This window comes from Suillus bovinus (genome assembly GCF_016758785.1).
Source record: "Suillus bovinus strain UH-Sbo-P2 chromosome Unknown EDB93scaffold_4, whole genome shotgun sequence".
NCBI lineage: Eukaryota > Fungi > Basidiomycota > Agaricomycetes > Boletales > Suillaceae > Suillus > Suillus bovinus.
This window is the reverse complement of record NW_024542060.1, coordinates 763237-783206: the sequence shown is the minus strand read 5'-3', so window position 1 is coordinate 783206 and position 19970 is coordinate 763237. Positions and strand designations below refer to the sequence as shown.

At 47.0% G+C, this 19970-nt stretch overlaps 4 protein-coding genes across 4 annotated transcripts; 2 read left to right on the top strand and 2 right to left on the bottom strand.

Moving 5' to 3' along the window:
* Nucleotides 1-8828: 8828 nt before the first annotated feature.
* On the bottom strand, nt 8829-10353 carry EDB93DRAFT_1100364 (uncharacterized protein; the record flags this gene model as incomplete). Its single annotated transcript, XM_041446997.1, has 4 exons — nt 8829-8909; nt 8941-9605; nt 9641-10265; nt 10324-10353. 4 exons carry the CDS (start codon nt 10351-10353, stop codon nt 8829-8831), a joined length of 1401 nt encoding a protein of 466 aa, XP_041312469.1.
* Nucleotides 10354-14377: 4024 nt separating this feature from the next.
* Nucleotides 14378-15383, bottom strand: EDB93DRAFT_1100363 (uncharacterized protein; the record flags this gene model as incomplete). The annotated part of the gene is made up of 4 exons (XM_041446996.1): nt 14378-14472; nt 14718-14821; nt 14873-15170; nt 15230-15383. The coding sequence occupies 4 exons, from the start codon at nt 15381-15383 to the stop codon at nt 14378-14380; spliced, it is 651 nt and encodes a 216-aa protein (XP_041312468.1).
* A 121-nt stretch (nt 15384-15504) lies between these two features.
* On the top strand, nt 15505-15828 carry EDB93DRAFT_1076403 (uncharacterized protein; the record flags this gene model as incomplete). Its single annotated transcript, XM_041445230.1, has 1 exon — nt 15505-15828. A coding segment is annotated over one exon (324 nt), but the record flags the coding sequence as incomplete, so codon positions are not given.
* A 733-nt stretch (nt 15829-16561) lies between these two features.
* Nucleotides 16562-19627, top strand: EDB93DRAFT_1290809 (uncharacterized protein; the record flags this gene model as incomplete). Its single annotated transcript, XM_041454553.1, has 11 exons — nt 16562-16861; nt 16926-17144; nt 17201-17383; nt 17438-17634; nt 17683-17890; nt 17943-18103; nt 18156-18252; nt 18303-18482; nt 18537-18728; nt 18784-19119; nt 19169-19627. 11 exons carry the CDS (start codon nt 16562-16564, stop codon nt 19616-19618), a joined length of 2523 nt encoding a protein of 840 aa, XP_041312466.1. The 3' UTR covers nt 19619-19627.
* Between the last annotated feature and the right edge of the window lie 343 nt (nt 19628-19970).

Here is a 19970-nt window from a genome sequence, read left to right as displayed (position 1 = left end):
CTGATTATGGTACACTAACGACTGAAAGAGATGAAGGGATGAGCTACTGTGAGAGGTGAATGAAGAAACAAATGTTGGAGTGTCACTAAGAGGGCTGTTGCTGGGCATATTGTAGTACTAGGAAAAGAGCAGCTATAAATGAACATGAAGGAATTTACCTAAGTTGTACCTATGGCATTGGCAGCAGCCGCCTGGGATGACTGGAAGCATTGTTGTTTACCTCGGCCTCCCTCGATGGGCTGCGAGTGTTACAAGAACATCTAGATGCCTGGGCTCCTACCATTTTTCTCCTAATCCTCCTCGTATCAGCCCTCGCATCATACCCTTACCCCGACCTTACCCTTGTCATCCTCGTCATCCTCGCATTCCCTTTCGCCCTCTACCTGTCGCTTCAGCAAAGCCAGTACATTTGGCCGGATCCTTTTGCTGACGAAGCATACCCATGCTCCGTTTCACCACCTGACTGATCCCGCGGACAGTCCCCTTGCCCTTACCATCTGGATGGTAACCTATGACACGATGCACGACGCATCCCCTTTGCCCTATTCCCTTTCCTGTTCTCTGACTCGGTGCGCAGTCGCACATGCGACTTATACTTAGATCCGCAGTTGCATGATCGTGCCCCTGCGCGTTTCACTTCTCATTCCGATCTCTGACTCACTTTCTTATCCAGCACGTTCTACCTAGATCGAACGTGCCTTCCTATTATGGTCTTACCCTTTACCGATTGCCTCTCCCGGTAGTACGAGTTATCATCCACTAATACGTTCCCTGTCCTCTATATAAACTCGCTACCATGTACTATATTCCCTAACTTGAATCTACTTGGTTCTTGACCTCCTACTCTCACCAGAGTGATCCTTCTGCCTCGCCAGCAGTCTATATTCTATCTTCTTATCTGCTCATCGCGGATAAGCCTATAGTCTCGACCTTTACTCATCGACTTCGTCGACGAGCAAAGCCCCTGTTAACTAGTCGGACTTCTGTCCTTCTAATTAACGACGATCCTTACGATTAACCTTCGGGTGTCGTAAGCCTAGGCCGATATAGCTTATCGTCTCGCACCCGCGTGACATAAGCTACCCGATTTGGACATAGGCGTCAAATCGTACTTGCCGAAGATACGCCAAGTACGACCCCTAACCTTGGGCTAGCCCAAGGACGTCCACAGACCGTTGACGACACAAGCTCTGTTTGAGCGTCGCCAACAGATACCATCCAAGTCGTAACAAAAGATTCAAGTTACCTTCTAGCCCTCGACACCTATCGAGGACAGAAACAGATACAAGACGACCACTCCCTGGACACGCAAGTTCTCTTGGGAGCGCGACCCGAATCAGGAAGATCCTGACGAAGAAGAGGTAGACGGACAGTTTAGCTCTCCCACCTCACCGACAGAGCAGTACCACTCAGACGAGGGACTGAACGACGAAGAAGATCTAGGAAACACTCCGACTTCTGAAGAGGACTTTCCAGACGAAGTACCTCCCCGAAACACTAGCGCCAATCCGAAGACAAGAATGTCTAACCCATCCCTCCTCCACCGCCGTCGTAGTTCGTGCCCCTGAACTCAAAGCAGGGTCACCAACAGACTACGATGGGAACACCGACGACGCACAACGATGGCTCTACAGCTTAAAGACGTACTTCCTCATCAACCCCACCGTCTATTGCAGCGAGCAGATCATGGTGTCCGTCGCCCTGTCATTAATGACAAAGAACAGCGCTAAAGCATGGGCTGATAACTTCTATCGCGAAGCTTTCAGCACCAACCCTCCGAAATTCGGAACGTTCGCAGAATTCGAGAAAGGATTCAACCTTGCATTTCAACCCGTTGATAAGCAGGTGAATGCCCTCACCGAAATCGCCGAACTCAGAATGGGAAACAACGTTACGGACTACATCTCGAAGTTCAAAACTGTTGGCTACCATCGCCAATATCAAGGAAGGCGTGACACTCTCACACTTCTTTGAGAAAGGCCTGAACCCAAGCCTTCGCGAAGCAATCTACAGGAAGGAGACACTTCCTGACACTATCGAAAAGTGGTACACTTCTGCGGTACAGCTCGACGCTAACTACCGCAGGAGCAAGGCCGTCTCTGCCAACTCCCGCAACCAACACACCCGATACGCCCCTCGCGGTTCCAAGTACTACCCCAAGCCTAATGTCTCATCGTCCAGAGACCCTAACGCTATGGACGTAGACCGCACCCTCTCTCAGGCAGAGAAAGACGAATGCTACAAGAAGGGCCTTTGCTTCTCATGCAAAGAGCATGGCCACAGAGCCAACGATCCCAGATTCCACCCGAAGATACGACGTGGAGAGAAGAAAGATACCAAAGGAAAGACTCCGGTAACGACTGGTAGAGACCAGCGTGATGACGAAACCTCCGAAGACGATATGGAAACCAACAGGCTCCAAGGAGAAGAGGATTTTTAGAGCGGAGGACCGCAAAAGCAACGTGCGTCCCCTCCTTAGATATCCTGTGTACTCATACTGTAGGAAAAGAAAATGAATTCCGTGTCCCGGTGACACTTTTCTCTTCCACGAGTACGAAAACCGTTGCAACAACAGCCATCATCGACTCAGGGGCTGGGGGAACATTTATTTGTGACACCTTCGTAAAGAAGCACAATATTCGAACCCACCTCCTGAAGAAACCCTTCCGCATCACCACAGTAGATGGAAGTCAATCCACTGCTGGGAAGGTCACCCGATACTGCATACTCTTCGTCCGACTCGACGGACGAACTATGTGGGGAAAGTTTAACGTCACTAGACTTTCCGAACGAGACGATATCTTGCTAGGGAAACCCTGGCTATCCGCCATGAAACCGGATATCGATTGGGGACGCAACGAAATCACAATGCTCCCCACAACCAGATCCAGATACGTTGAGAATCTACTCAACAAGATTCGAAAAAGGAACGGGGTAACCCCCTACCGATTCGAAGGTCTCCGACCAATGATCGAGGACGAGGAAGAGGCACCTTTCAAACCTCTCAAGTCACTCCCCTGGGTACGGAACACGTACTCGAAGAAATTCGACGCAAGAAGAAGAAAAAGAAGACGAAGAAGGCAAAACCTGCCAAGGAGGTACCCGCCGAAGAAAAGCATTTCGAAATGCCTCAAGAAACTGACGTCATGGAAGACGTCTGGGTAGGGAAGATCGAACCCCTACCCGAAGTCAAGGAAGTCGCGACTTACCCCTTGACTGATGACGAGATTCTTATAGAATACTCGGCCGATGGTTCTTCGGTCAGATTGATCGAGAACCTTACCTTCGACACTCCCCTAACTAGGGATGGAACCTCCAAGACGGAGACCACGAAGACAAAGAAGACTCCCCTTCGCAACATTTGGATCCTTGCTACGGCGAAGGAGGAGTACACGAAAACCAGTAACAAGGCGCAGGAATTCGCCAAGGACAAAGCTCAAGAAACGAAGAAGAAACCATTCGAAGAGCTCGTCCCCGAATACCTTCACGACTTCGCAGATATATTCGCGAAGGATGGGCTTAACAAGCTCCCCCCATCGAGACCAGGTGTAGACCACCGGATCGAAACGAAGGAAGGTTTTATCCAAAATCTTCCCGAGCTTACCCTCTCTCTCCAAAAGAGACTGAAGCGGTTAAAGCGTTTCTGGATGAACATATCCAGAAAGATTTTATCCAACCATCGAAGTCGCCTCAAGCCTCTGGCTTCTTCTTTGTAGGAAAGAAGGACGGCTCCCTTCGCCCCTGTCAGGACTACCGATACATCAACGAATGGACTATCAAGAACGCATATCCACTTCCGCTCATTCCGCCTCTCATCGCCAAACTCAAAGACGCGAAATACTTCACCAAAGTGGATGTCCGTTCAGGATACAACAATATTTTGATCCACCCCGACGACAGATGGAAGGCAGCCTTCTCGACAACTTTTGGACTCTTCGAGCCAAAAGTGATGTTCTTTGGGCTCTGTAACTCGCCAGCGACGTTCCAGGCCTACATGAACCAGACGTTCAGCAAGGAGATAGATGAAGGATGGCTCATCGTCTATATGGACGACATCCTAATATTCTCTTCTGACCTTGCAGAACACCAGATATGCGCACCCGTAGGGTTTTAGAGAAGCTCCGTCAGGAGCAACTCTTCCTCAAACCCGAAAAGTGCACTTTCGACTCCCAAGAGGTAGAGTACCTTGGGATGATCATCCGACCCGGACAGGTTGCTATGGACCCGGCAAAACTCAAGGGGATCAGCGAATGGCAGACTCCATCGACGGTAAAAGAAGTCAGATCCTTCCTAGGATTCTGCAACTTCTACCGTCATTTCATCTCCCATTATTCCGACCTCGCTCGCCCCCTCCTTGACCTCACAAAGAAAGACACCGTGTTTTCTTGGTCCACAGATTGCGAAGCTTCATTCCTGAAGCTAAAGCAATGTTTCACCACCGAACCTGTACTCCGGAACCCCGACCCCTCTCGCCAGTTTGCACTGGCCACAGACGCATCGCTATTTGCGACAGGAGCAGTCCTCCTACAAACCGACGACAATGGGTCCTACCACCCATGTGGATATCTTTCGCAGTCCCTTAACGCTGCGGAACGGAATTATCAGATCTACGACCGAGAGCTTCTTGCGGTTATCCGTGCCCTGAAGGCATGGAGACACTTCCTTGAAGGCAATCCCCATCCGGTGATCGTCTTCACTGACCACAAGAACCTCCTGTATTTCCGATCCTCGCAGACGCTGACACGCCGGCAAGCCCGCTGGCAGCTCACCCTCTGCGAGTATGATCTTCAATTCCACCATGTCCCGGGCAGCAAACTTGCTGCACCCGATGCTCTCTCCCGACGACCGGATCATGACAATTCGGATCGAGATAATGAGGACGTTGTCCTTCTACCAGATTCGCTCTTTGTTAAACTTATTGACACTGCTCTAGCGTCAAAGTTCAAAGCAGCAAATGATAACCCTGCTGATCTCACAATAAAGACAGCAGCTGACGCCTTAAATGGCCTCTGCGCCCCCCCTATGAAGTCTGCCTTGTCAGACTGGCGCATGGACGAAGGCATCCTTTATTTTAAGGACCGAGCCTACGTTCCCCCTGACCTCCGGAAACGTATTCTGGAGCTCCACCACAATCACCCGACTGCCGGGCACCCCGGACGTTCCAATACCGAATGGAACGTCAAGAAAAGCTATTGGTGGCCCGGCATGGGCACCTTTATCCGACAATACGTTGATGGCTGCACTATGTGCCAGCAGATGAAATCCGACACTCACCCCACCACACCTCCCCTGATGCCCATTCCCTCCACCTGTACTCGACCGTTCTCCCAAGTCTCAGTCGATCTTATCACTGATCTTCCGGAGAGCGCCGGCTATGATTCCATTATGGTCGTGGTCGACCATGGGCTTACGAAGGGGGTAATTTTCTCGCCTTGCAAGAAAACCATCACTGCAGAAGGTGTTGCTGAATTATTCTACAAAAAGGTGTTTATGCGATTCGGACTATACGACAAAATCATCTCCGATCGAGGCCCACAATTCGCCTCGAAGCTAGCAAAAGAACTCGGACGGCTCCTGGACTACCAGGTAGCCCTCTCCACTGCCTATCATCCTCAGACGGATGGGCAGACAGAACGAATGAACCAGGAGCTGGAGACTACCTTCGGATCTATTGTAGGACAACCCCTAACGATTGGGCCAAACACCTCCCCATGGCCGAATTCGTCCACAATTCCAGACGACACTCCGCTCGGAACGCATCCCCGTTCTACCTCATGATGGGTTATGAACCCAAAGGCATACCTTACGCCTTCCCCGACTCCGCTCTGCCAGCAGCAGAGGTCCGAGTCAAGAAACTCGCGAAGATCCGAGAAGAAGCCCTTGCATGCCACAGCCTTGCGCAACAACGCATGGCAGAACGCACGTTCGGGCGAAAGTACCAACCTTGGAAGGTTGGGGACAAGGTGTGGCTCTCTGCTGCGCATTTGATCACCCACTTCCCTTCAAAGAAACTCGCACCGAAACGATACGGACCCTTTACCGTTAAACAGGTCCTATCCCCTATCACATTCACCCTCGAACTCCCTGCCACCTGGCGTGTTCATCCCACGTTCCATGCATCAGAATTATCCTCCTATCAAGAAACGGACGTGCATGGCCCAAACTATACTGAACCGCCACCGGACCTGATCGACGGGGAAGAACATTACGAAATAGAAGCGATCCTCCAACACAGGGGTACCGGAACGAAACGCCGATACCTGGTCTCCTGGGTTGGCTACCCACCCTCCGAACGAACGTGGATCCCAGAGAAGGACTTGAAGTCCGCAGCGGAGATGCTCAAGGACTATAAGAAGAGACTCAAGCTGACAACAAAGCTCCTCAGTTGTTAACCAGCTACAATCATCTCCATGTCTACCACTTCGTCCAATGCCTCCTCCATCTCTCTTGGTTCCACACCCTCCATTGTCGAACTCATCCACGAGTTCACCGTTCCTTTCACGCAAACCCCGGACTCTCAGAAGGCATTCTGGGAGGCCATTATTCTCGACGCGCAGTACGCGCTTAGACTCAACAGCTATATTGACCGTACCAAAGACACGGTTCTCTTGGAGCTTGTCAACGCATTTTGGGCAGTTGACACTGTCGCTTTCACGACTGGACCATATGGCATCCTTCCCCATAGTCCGATCACTCGATACTCCGTCACGAAGGCCAAGAGGGCCCTCTTGAACCTTCTCGCATCCAGGAATTTCGGCGACGTAGTCGTCAAAATAGAAGAAGAGATTGCATACAACCAACCGCCTGTACAGGCAACCGTTGTCGAGCGTACTGCCGAGTGCAGTGCTCCAACTCCTCCCCCTGAACGAACCAACCTTATTCCCACCAACCTCACATCCGAAGAAATCGACAAACTGTTCGAAGAACACGAAGAAGAGCAGTACAGGATGATGACTAGCGACGAACTCGAGGAACTCCGAGCTGCCATCATCAATGACGAGGTCGTAGCCAATGACCCGTTACCTGCTCCCTATAAAGGGAAGAAGAAGCACGAAGAAGAAAAGTCGAGTAAGGAAACTCGCACACCACCTTGGAGAAAGACGAACGAAGAAAACAAACCGAGCTTGGAAGCTTGTCTTACCACTCCCCCTCCAGGGTTCACCTCTACCGATGACATACCGATATTATCTATCGGGTCACCCATCATCAGGGACGATACCCCTATCCCTGTTCCCCCACCTACACGTACCCCTCGACGAAGTCGCCGACTGAATACCGAGCGCATTCTTGCACTCGGATTACCTACCACCCGACATGTACCAGGGCCAGGATTACACCAGGCAACAGATGCTTAACGACACGCACACTAGGACGACCCCACAACCCTACCAGTGCAACTTTAAGTGCAGGGTCTGCCACCAGTACGGCCACAAACAGAAACAATGCGAGCGATACTTCTGCCGCATTTGTGGACTATTCGCCCCTGGACATCTTACCCCTTTCTGCCCTCGCCTTCATGGCAAGAAGATCCTTCGTCGAGGAATATCCTCGGAAACGTTCTACACTGACATGCGTCAGTTAGAAGCAGCGTATGATCACGATGCTGCGCGGCTCGAACAAGATAGAGAAGAGAATGCTTTGGAAGCCATGGACATACTCCGTGACCTCGACTGCGACCCCTCCTGGTATGACAACATGGATAACTGAACTCGTTGATTTCAGTCCTAGAAACCGGGGTAATGTTACAAGAACATCTAGACGCCTGGGCTCCTACCATTTTTCTCCTAATCCTCCTCGTATCAGCCCTCGCATCATACCCTTACCCCGACCTTACCCTTGTCATCCTCGTCATCCTCGCATTCCCTTTCGCCCTCTACCTGTCGCTTCAGCAAAGCCAGTACATTTGGCCGGATCCTTTTGCTGACGAAGCATACCCATGCCCCATTTCACCACCTGACTGATCCTGCGGACAGTCCCATTACCCTTACCGTCCGGACAGTAAACCTATGATATGATGCACGACGCATCCCCTTTGCCCTGTTTCCTTTCCTGATCTCTGACTCGGTGCGCAGTCGCACATGCGACTTATACTTAGATCCGCAGTTGCACGATCGTGCCCCTGCGCGTTTCACTTCTCAATTCGACCTTTGACTCACTTTCTTATCTAGCACGTTCTACTTAAACCGAACGTGCCTTCCTGTTATGGTCTTACCCTTTACCGATTGCCTCTCCCGGTAGTACGAGTTATCATCCACTAATACGTCTCCTGTCCTCTATATAAACTCGCTACCATGTACCATATTCCCTAACTTGAATCTACTTGGTTCTTGACCTCCTACTCTCACCAGAGTGATCCTTCTGCCTCGCCAGCAGTCTATATTCTATCTTCTTATCTGCTCTTCGCGGATAAGCCTATAGTCTCGACCTTTACTCATCGACTTCGTCGACGAGCAAAGCCCCTGTTAACTAGTCGGACTTCTGTCCTTCTAATTAACGACGATCCTTACGATTAACCTTCGGGTGTCGTAAGCCTAGGCCGATTTAGCTTATCGTCTCGCACCCGCGTGACATAAGCTACCCGATTTGGACATAGGCGTTAAATCGTACTTGCCGAAGATACGCCAAGTACGACCCCTAACCTTGGGCTAGCCCAAGGACGTCCACAGACCGTTGTCGACACAAGCTCTGTTTGAGCATCGCCAACAGATACCATCCAAGTCGTAACAGCGAGTTCTCAGTGGGTAGGACCACTGCACCCTCCCTCTTCTGACACTTTGCAGAGACTGTCTCATTGCTCTTTGTGGACTTGCGTTTAGCAGCCTTCATTGTCACTGGTAACACCCCACCAACCATGGCGGGCGGAGAAGGAGTGGCCATAATAGGTTCCATGGTGGGAGGTTCAGGCACAACTGAAGATGGTTGCACAGAAGGGATTTCTACCGAAGTTGGAGAATGCACGAGAGTAGGAGTTGCCATGGGATTGTTGTATGGGGCAGAAGCGTAAGGATTGGCATTTGTAGTTTTTGTGAGGACAGATGATATACGGCGAAGACAAGGAGGAGACACTTGGCTCTGCAAAGTTGTGAGGGCGTTGTCAGAGTCGTGTCCCAAGGGACCAGCAGAATTAAGGTCTGCCAATCTCAAGGTGGAAGTTGGAGGAGATAATCTCGAAGAAGCAAACCAATCCATTCCAGAGGAAGTGGACGAAAACTGTATTGGAGAAGGGGGAGCTAACGGAGATGGTGGCTTGTAGTTGGGTGGCATCGGTAGGATTGTACTGTTGAAGTCTAGATCAACATTGTCATCTTGAAGATCGGGGGGAGCAAATTGGAAGAAGTTGTAAGCGGATTGCAACCAGGATGGTACTGATGCCATGAATGATGTATTGAGTGTGAAAGTGAACACGGAAGAGACAGTTATGAGTGATGTATCAGGTGTGGAAGAGGATGCGGAAGAGATGGTAGCGAGTGATATATCAGCTGTGACGGAGTTATGGGAGTTATGGGCTGGCAGCGCCTGTGTGTCTGGCAGTGATGTATCATTCTGGTCAGGCGTGGTGGTTCCCTTTGATAATAATAATGCAGCATTGGCTACATCTTGATCAGCTTCAAACAGAGACACCAACCATTAGATGACTCACGAAATGCTTGAGATGCAAACTCAAAGTAAGGCACCATGATACTCTCCTCGAATTTCAGACATGCTTGATTGAACCAATTGCCAGCAAGGGTCATTCCAATATGCAGGCTACTGACATCGAGTTTGCCGGTGTTCGCAGGGTCAGGACCAGCTAGTAAGACACTGAATTTCCATCCCGTTGAATCATGTAACTCGGTGAAAAATGTGGACAGTATTTCTGTAAGTCTGCATATAACCCTGCCTACCATCAGGGCTTCTTTCTCTTTCTCCCTCTTTTCCTTCATCTCTTGGGCCAATTTCGTGACCTCTTCCTTCACCTGCGCACTTTCATTCTCCCAGCAGGATGCTAGTTGTTTGCAGACAACCTGAATCACCCGCTTTTTGGGTTCAGGTGCGTCAACTGTGTTCTTCATGGCATCGAGTTCCTCCTTGACTGCAGGCTGGACACGCGATGCATAATACTTCTTGGCATAAACCTCCATTGCATTGAGGGGGCGCGATTTCTTCTTGCCTGACTTGATGGTGATATCGCCAATCAGCTTGCTGATGATGGTATTCCCAGCGGTGTTTGCCCGGCAGCCTATCTTCGAATTACCAAAGTCATTGCGTAGTTTGACCATCAAATGCTAGTTTCATACATGATTAGCCAATATTTCAATACATTAATTAGGATACAAATCTTACCATTTGAAGGGCATCCCTTGCCTTAGCCATCTGCTCGAGTCTTGCATTCTCATCAAGGGGCTCTAATGAGCCTTCCAGAGTGATTGGCCAACGTTCTTCCCACTTCTCGAAAAAGGGGGGCCAGAAATAGTTGTAGTTCCTTTTTTTTTGCACTCGAGAAAGCTTTCATGGTAGGTGAGCACAAAGGTTTGCTGCTCCTCCGAGAGCCAACTATGTGGTGCCATCTTAAAAGACTACTCGTCAGTGTACTAACATCAAGGTAATCTACACGTACTTCTACTGATTTGTTGTGTCGTGTTGTAAAGAGTTAATCTCCGCTGGGCTCAGCAGAAATTGTACTACCTAGTCAACAATGTTTAGGTAGATCTTAGCACGACCTATGCTGCTATACTTGCAGAGCAAGTGCGTTCGATCCTAAAGGAATTGCTAATTGCTATTAGTAGTAAAAATGCGTCAGTAATGCAAATAACAAAATGTCCGATGGTGCGAAACAATGTTCAAAGGTAATCCAATGATGTCCGAAGGTACTTATCCAATGTCTGAAGCCAAAGTGCGATGTCCGAGATTTCGGACTTTCGGACTTCACGATAATAGGTTGGAAACGTTATAACAAGTGTCGGATTGCGAGCGGTATGCGCGAGTATAATGAGTGACGGAGTATGACGGTGAATGAATGGTAATATTTTGCAATGCAACTAAGAACTACGAGAATATTCTGGGTGATCCGCAGAGTCGGGAAACAGCTCCTAACTACTGGATGATAATTGCTACAGGTCACTACAGAGTATTTAAGTAAGTACATAGAAATTCGGAAAACTACAGGCGAAGATAGTAGTGATATATTTCGGGTCCGATGTCCTATGTAATAAGACACGAGGTGCTGCGGACATGTAATAATGCGGTCCGAATGTCAGAAAATGTGCACGGGAATAACTACGCACCTAGTGAGGCTAGTTCGGATGGACAGGACTGGGATGAACAAGTGCGCGCGAAGTGTGATCGGCCGATGCAAGACTTTGCGCAACGTCCGAAGTCCGGAACAACACTAATCTATCGGGACTCAAGAATAAACGAAGTGCGAACTTGGCAGCGGTTTAGCCAGACAATTGTTCCGAATGAACAAGGATCAATTGCGCAGTTTACAATTCTACCGAGGTGACTCTACTAATTACTACTCGAAGTATGGGAAGTGAAGTGCCCTATCAGTAGCCAGTGAGCGAGATTATATCCTACTTCCGTGAGAGGCCGGAATCCGTAGGAAAAAATAGTAGCGAGATAAGCAAGTCCGAACCTATGTAATAAGCCGCGAGGCGTGCAAGAATGCAAGTATACATGTAATAAGCTGCAATACGTGCTGCTTATACGTATTCCAAGGCTCCCGACAGGATGCCAATGGAATTGTTATCCGTGTAGCACTAAGACGTAGTCAACATATAGTTAGAATAAAGGAAAACGCACCAGCGAAGTCAAAAGGACGAGGATAGGACATGGTATGGTAACTTGTGAGGTTCAGACGGGTCTCGGAACATGAGAACTGCCTGCGGAAGGTTCAGACAAGTGTGTGCGGCCTTCAGAAGGTCAAGGGAGGTCGGGGAATGGTATGAACGTAGGTATTGGATTGCCTGGTTTCGAGCCCAGCGCCGCGACCATCGTTACAATGGTCTACGACTTTTCCTATTTTGTGGTAGATAACGTGTGAGTTCTTGGGAGGCTCGCTAAACTAATCTTTGTCAAGATCAACCTAACCAGAGCTTTACTTTTCTGTATTGAAACTCAAATCTCTTGTCTAGGAATAAGCTTCTAGACACGTAATTCGGTTTCTGGGATGTATTTGCCTAGGAAATCTCCTTCTAGGCTCTGGACTTGGATACTGGAACTAGTGAGATGTGGTCTCAAATAAACGAATCATGAAATATGACCAAGATCACTTGGTCTATGGGACAACTAGTGAGACGTGGTCTCAACAATATGAGAGATGACTAAGATCACTTAGTCAAAGGGCACAGAGCAATGAGACAAAGGGGTCTCAAAGACAATATATGTGACCAAGAATGCTTGGTCTATAGCACTAAATAAGTTTCTAAGGTAAGAAACTTATAATCTCAAGGAAATTCTTTTCCCTGCACTTGTCTCACTTCAAAGGGACTAACTTTGCAAGCGAAATATCTGATAGGCAGATTGCTACAAATGGGAGATCATATTTTTTGGGGGGAGAATGGGCTCTCCTTATATACATTTTGTGTGGGAAAGTAACCTAGGTTCACAAACAATAAAAAATAAGGAGGACCAATCAAAATATTGGGTCAAACCCAATAAAAGAATAAAATACAAGTGAAAGATGGAGCTATGACATCATTGTGGAGCAGAACATTCTGGAATGTGGAGTAATGACATCAAGAGTGACATCATTGTGGAGCAAAAGATTCCAGAACCTTCCATGGGTGAGTCATTGTGGAGCAGAATATTCTAGAAGGAAATGACATCAATGATGTCATTGTAGAGTAGAATAATCTAGAGCTTGATGACATAATATCTTTCAACAGAATACCTGCAGGAGTATCTATGGAGTCTTATGACATCATAATGACATCATACCCTATGGGTACAATTTTATGAAGTGTCAGGTGAGTCAAAGTATCCTAATGAAAAAGTAAAGTAAAGAAACACTAGAGAAAAGTAGGTAGCAAAAATAAGACAGTTGGCAGGAATTGAAACACAGTCAAAAAAAAATAATGCAGTTGGCAGGAATTGAAACACGGTCTTTTTGGATAGGTTTTTTATAGGCTTTGTACTTTTCTCTATAGTTTTCTCTAGCCAAAGTGAATAAGCCAAAGGCAAGGTACCTTAACCTTCATTTCTCTTCTCACATCAACTAGGTCTAAATGTGATTCCCATCTCACATTAGACTTTTTCCGTCAAAACATATTCAGATCGTGAAACTTGGGGAAAACTGGAAATATGGACCATGGTTTGAAACCAAGGTATGGGTTGACTAGTCTGAGGACTAAGCTAACAGACTTTGTCTTTTGAGGGTCACCTAGTATTCATGTCCATGCATGATTCCCACATCATGCAGGACACCGCGGCAATGCAGTCTTGTAAGGTTTCACTGTTGCTAAGGTCAGTTACATTGTGACATGTAAGTCAAACCCGCACAACATTGGTTCATCTTCATCATCCAAAGGATTATTGACCAGACAAAGTTTTTTTTCTTTGCATACCTGACACCGCTTTGCTAGTATTGCCTCTCGACACCTAGAATTCTCGATTAAAGCGACTCAAAGACACCGTTGGTGTATTGCTTACTTTAGATAGTGTCGTCTATGCTTGTCTCTTGCAGCTTGTACTCTATCTTGATGAGTTTTATGAATAGTTGGGCATACCATAATGAAGAGCAGTGAAAGTCAGAGGGAAGAACACAGCATTTAAAATGAAGTACTCACATTTGTTTGGACCAAAACAATGAGTCTTCAATTTGCCAATGAAGCACATGCGCTGATGATGGTCAGACCATAAACATGGTGCATTGAGGGACCCACTGCCTCAATGAAATGTTGATATAAAGATACCTATGTGTATGAATCAGTATGATATGTATTGCAGCGAGTACTTACAGGACCAAAACAATGAGTCTTCAATTTGTCAATGAAGCACACACACTGATCATGATGGTCAGACTATAACACCTGGTGCATTGAGGGACCTGCTGCCTCAATGAAATGTTGATATAAAGATACCTATGTGTATGAATCAGTATGATATATATTGCAGTGAGTACTTACATTTGTTTGAACCAAACCTTTTTAATTGGTGAATGAAGCACCTGCGAGGATGTGCGAAGATGGTCGGACCATAACACAATCTTTAGACATTGTGACTGAGAGAGACCTGCTAGCTAGGTAGAATGCTAGTGGAAAGATAAGTGTGAGTGTGATATGTGTTACGGTAGTGCTGCCTCGCGAGAAATATCATTCTGGACTTACCTAGTGTTCAAATGCCCAAGTCCTAGTAAAGTCAGTAACAAGATCGACCTTGACAAAGGTTGAACCGATAATCAATCAACAGCAACTAGTTGTGCAGATATTGTAACAAGACAGCTAAGCAGGATGACTTGTAAAGTGACATGGTCCTTCACCGAGAACCATTCAGCTAAGATACAGGCTTGCAATGGCGAGAATGATATGTTGTAGGATGCGGTAGGACCAAAACATAGAATGAAGTGTTATTGATAGCTAGTCTATGGCACATGAGCTATTTTTGAGCGGGCTGTGCTTCCAAAGGTGTTCTGTTCAAATTTTAACTGTGCTCCTCTGCTTGCTCGAACAAATATAATAGCTTGGTATTGACAATTGCGCAGTGTGACTACTAAGACTAGACTACCTGTGCCACCTCACCACATTCTATGGCGCGCTTCATAATCCCAATACCAAACTCAAGAGATTCTGCCTTGTGATATATGGCACGTGAAACCCCAAGCACCTTGGGGCCAGTAGCATCCCTGTCCAAAATGAATTAGTGAATGAAATGAATGAAGTACATCTAGACTTACCATCCTGAGAAGACCCCATCAATGGGCACATTGAAGTATGTGCCGTTGTGATACTGAAGGGTGGAATTATCAGTGAGGGACATAGCTGCATTAGCAGCATCCTCATTGTCAGATGAGTCTTCCCCATCATTAAGCATGAGGATGATGACAGGCTCATGCACATGTCCTATGGCTGGGGCGGGGGCAGGAGCCACAGCAGTAGAAATTGGGGAATGAGCTGAAACAATGGCAGGGAAATCATCTGGAGCAGATGTGGAATCTTCACTGTCCAAAGGACCTGTAAGACTGGCAACAGGCCCTGCGACATTGTTAAAACAAAATTAGTAATAATAAATCAAAGAAACCAGGTGGATCCACCTTCGGTAACATTTGGACTGGTGCCGGCCTGCAACGCAGCTGATATTGCTGTCCTGTCATCGAGACAAAGACTCTGCAGGATGCCGATGAGGCCATCCAGTCGAATGGACACCATAGTGTCCGTCTGACTGGAGGGAGATGGGCTTTGAGTCATCTTAACGAGGCTGTATATTGAGTGGAGGAGGATGCGAAAAGTGAATGATACATTTGCAAGACCAACAGTGAGTCTTTCTGTCTAACAAAGCAAGTTCACTGCAGTAACAAAGAATCCAACAAGACAGCACTTGAAGACTGATATGGCCAATGTGTCTCTTCACCCCACAGACAAGCAGAAGACCACTATGCAGACCCGTGTTACTGCCCTTCAACGTCGGCTGGATGCTTGGGCTCATGTCCAGGAGTTATATATGCCCATCATGTCTCAGTTTCATCAACAATCTTCAGAAGCTGGTGTGACGAATACGATGCTGCTCAAGCCTGAGAGCTTTAAGCTGTGGTTCCTATCTGAGCTCCAACCAACAGTATCATGTGACAAGAAGCTGGCTGCACACAAATGGGACCTATGTCGGAAATTTCCTAGAAGCATTGCAATGATGTGACATTGCAATTGTCATTGAGATGTCACTTCTATGATATCACGTGGTGTTCTAATCGATAAGAATAACTGATAATTGTGACAATTATCTTGTTGATGTTGACATGTTATTCCCACGATTGTGCGCGCCGTTTGAATGCATTGGAATGCGACTCCAGCACGTCTCCATCGATAACGTTGATGTCCATATTCCCTTCATATTCTTGTATTCACACTTACTTTTGAGTTTTATACACCTTCATGCCACCCTGAACGGACCTCGATCTGTGAAACATGCCGCCTAGAAATTCAAAAGTCGCGGACTTGCTGCCCATCAAAAAGCCTGCAGGAGGGACGCTACACGGATGCAGGAAGATCTTGAGAGACAGAATGCTCGAGCAGGTGAGTTTTCTATATTTTGTTCCAAAAACACTGAGTATAATTCCTCTTGACAGCTGCTCAAGCACACACTGAGCTGTTGAACCTGGCTCAATCTCGTCCAATCCTGCATCAATCACAACGACCAGGCGCGTCCCAAGGTCTGATTCATTTTTTCATAGATTTGTGTTTTATTTAACAATTTGTAGGCTTTCATGCGGCTCCTGCTGCTTGTGAACCTACATTTGACGACTCGGAGTATGCACATCTCGATGAACTTGGAGGTATGTCAATTCTTTACTGTCAATAAACCAGTCGGTCATCATAACATTATATAGGTCTATCAAATGATCATGTCCTTCCACCTGCAATACAGCAGGATGATATCAGGACAGTATCATCCACGTAGTGGCATCCCTACAAAGACTGATCACTTTGCCGATTTTCGCTGCAACACTGCTGCTCCCTCGCTCGCACCTGAAAATACCACTCCCTGGGAACCGTTTTCCTCACGTATTGACTTCGACTTTGCTGAACTGATTCTGAAAGCCAACCTCACGAAACTGCAGACGAACGAACTCATCGGTCTCATCCGTCGTGCTGCGCTTGAAAGATTCTCAGTCACCGACTATGACGGCATCTGTAAGCTGTGGGATGCTGCATCTTCACGCCATGCAAAAGTGAGCCTCTTCTGAGTACTGACTTATTACTATACCTCATTGACAATCAGTTTTCCAAGTACAGTTCAAAAAGGAAGTGATTTCGGTCCCACATAGGGACCAGGAGCACAACTTTGATGTCTGGTATAGGCCGCTCTGGGATTGGGCATGTGACTTGTTGAAAGACCCTCGCCTTGGTCCGCATTTTGTGTTCAATGCTCAACGGTTGTACAAATTTGACGGACAAAACTTTGTACGTTTCTTTGACGAGCCATGGACAGCTAATGCCTTTTGGGATTGTCAAGTATGTATGTGCTACTAAATTTGAATGTTCTAACAATGTAAATGCATGTTTCATAGTCATCCTTGCCGAAGGATGAAGGAAAGCCCTTTGCTTTCATTATATATGCTGATAAGGCAAAGCTCTCCTCGTTTGGTCGTCAAAAGGCATATCCCATCATTGCACGATGTGCGAATTTACCTGTGGGAATACGCAATGGTGAAGGTTTCGGTGGCGGTCGCCTTGTAGGCTGGCTTCCGATTGTATGAGAAATTATTCGATTTGCTGTTGGCTTCTATGCTTATGACTTTTTGTAGGTCGAAGAAGACAGAAAGTATTCCGGGACTCAGTCCTTTGTCAATTTCAAGAATGTCGTCTGGCACAAATCATTCAAGCGTCTTCTCAAATCAATTGCGCTGCTCTCGAAAACCGGTTGTTGGGTCATGTGTTGGGATAACATCAAGCGTCTCTTTTACCCGCTTATTCTCATTTTATCAGCTGACTACGAGGAGCAGTAGGTGTATTGCCTTGTCATTATAGTTTTCTAATGGTTATTCTACAGATGTGTTATGGCATTGATACGTGGAACCAAGTGCAAATGTCCTTGTCCCGTTTGTCTCGTTCCTAGAGAAGAGCTTGGGAATGTACTGACATCGTACCCACTGCGAACAAGCGCGTCTGTTCAAGCGACAATCACAGAGGCTCGAAGTTTCAGTCAACAAGAAGACAAAGAAAAGTTATTAATGTCTCAAGGCCTCCGAGACGTAGACGTAAGTTCCTTTCGCTGTATTCTCATTCTCAACTCTAATTGATTCCTTTTAGAATGCATTTTCAGATGTTGCTCACACAGACGTCCATTCTGCAGTCTCATTTGACCGCTTACATGTAAATAATGAAGGTAATTTTTCTGACCATTTGTGGACTCAGTTTCAGGAACACATCAAATCAGTTGGTCGGCAGATACAGTCTGAAATCGATGTACAGTACATTTTTCAACTTCGGGTACAGCAGCTACTGACTTAACAACTGGAATAGCTTTGACTCAATGCCTCGTTGGCGCAACATCAATCATTTTAAGCATGTCATGGACATATCATTTTCTGACGGCTCGAAGTATGAAGATATCTCTAAGGTAAGGTGTTTCATTGTCTCTCACTTGTACTGATTCTGATGGTTCTGTAGCTTATTGTATTTGCCGCACATGACGTCATTGACCGAGGCACTCACACACTCCCTTATCTGCTCCTTCGATGCATCCGTGAATATGTGAACATCGACATGTATGCTGCTCTTGAAGTGCACACATCAGAAACCATTGCTGCGGGCTGTCTGGCCATAACGGAGTTCACACAACTATTGGAGGTCAGTTTCTTGTTTGAGTTGTGTTCAAGTTTTACTGACAATCCAAATTATAAGCGATATAGCACAAAAGATGACTCAGGAAAGAATTGGGCATACCCGAAACGGCATGCATATGCCCACCTGTTCGATGATATTGAAGCAAAGGGTGCTACGCGGAATACTAACACCAAGCAAAATGAGAAGTGTCATGGCCCAATCAGACGGATTTATCTTCGGCGGACGAACTTCAAAAATATTGCTGAACAGGTGTGTACTCTCATTTATTCGTGAAGCGGGACAGAATTGCATTGATCTTACACAGGTTCTTCGCCTCAACCATCGCTTCCTCATTGCGCATTCAATTCGTTTGGATATCGAGGATTATGATGACCTCATTGCATCTCAAAAGGACCCTTTGTACTTGAGCGGTGCGGACAATGATGAAGACCTCGACAATGACTTGGACGTCACACTTCATGTTAAGTTGGGTGCAGCGCAAAACGAGCAAACATTTGCGGCCTTGGAGCAAGAGCATGCAAGCGATAATGCATTCAATCGGTTTCGCATCAAGCTTGCAAACTTTCTGAGTGATTCCCTCCCTGCTCACGGAATACCGCTACCTGGCGGAAAACGAATCAAGTTCATGCCTGACGAAACTGTATGTTGTTTTGTTATTTTCTGATTCATGACTAACACATAGAATGCAGGTAACCGAGCATCGCTTCGTAAAGGTCAACTATGAGTCCATTGTGGACTGGCGCACTGCTACAGACTATCTTCGATGTAGTCCCTCATTTCACAACTTCCCTCGATATGACTGCATCATCCTTCAAACTCAAGCCAGAGTGATATTTGGGCGTTTACTGATGCTTTTCACTTGTGTCGTGGATGGTCAAACTCATCCAGTTGCTCTTGTTCATCCATATGATGCTCTGGTTGGACAACACTCTCTCAAAGATAAACACTTTCAGTTCTGGCGTGTTCATCAAAGACCGAGGATCTCATCCGAATTTTTTTCAGTTCACTCAATCATCCGTGGCGCAGCACTTGCAGAAGATCATAGCATCCAGGGTGATTACCTGGTTATTGACACAATTGACACTGACATGTTCTTGCGCATGAAGGTGATGCACAAGTCTGCCGGTCATGTGGAATGAAGAACTGGCATTGTCTTGTCTTATATCTCCATCATGCTCACTCTCTGCTCGCTCGACTCTCAATTCTTGTATCCCCCCATCATGCTCGCCTTTCGCTCACCCATCACACTCACCTTTTGCTCGTTTGACTCTCAATCCTTCCACCTCGGTCATACTCACCTTCTTGGCTACCATCTCGGTCATGCTCACCTTTTGCTTGTTCGACTCTCAATCCTTCCTTCTCGGCCATGCTTGTTACGACTTGGATGGTATCTGTTGGCGACGCTCAAACAGAGCTTGTGTCGTCAACGGTCTGTGGACGTCCTTGGGCTTGCCCAAGGTTAGGGGTCGTACTTGGCGTGTCTTCGGCAAG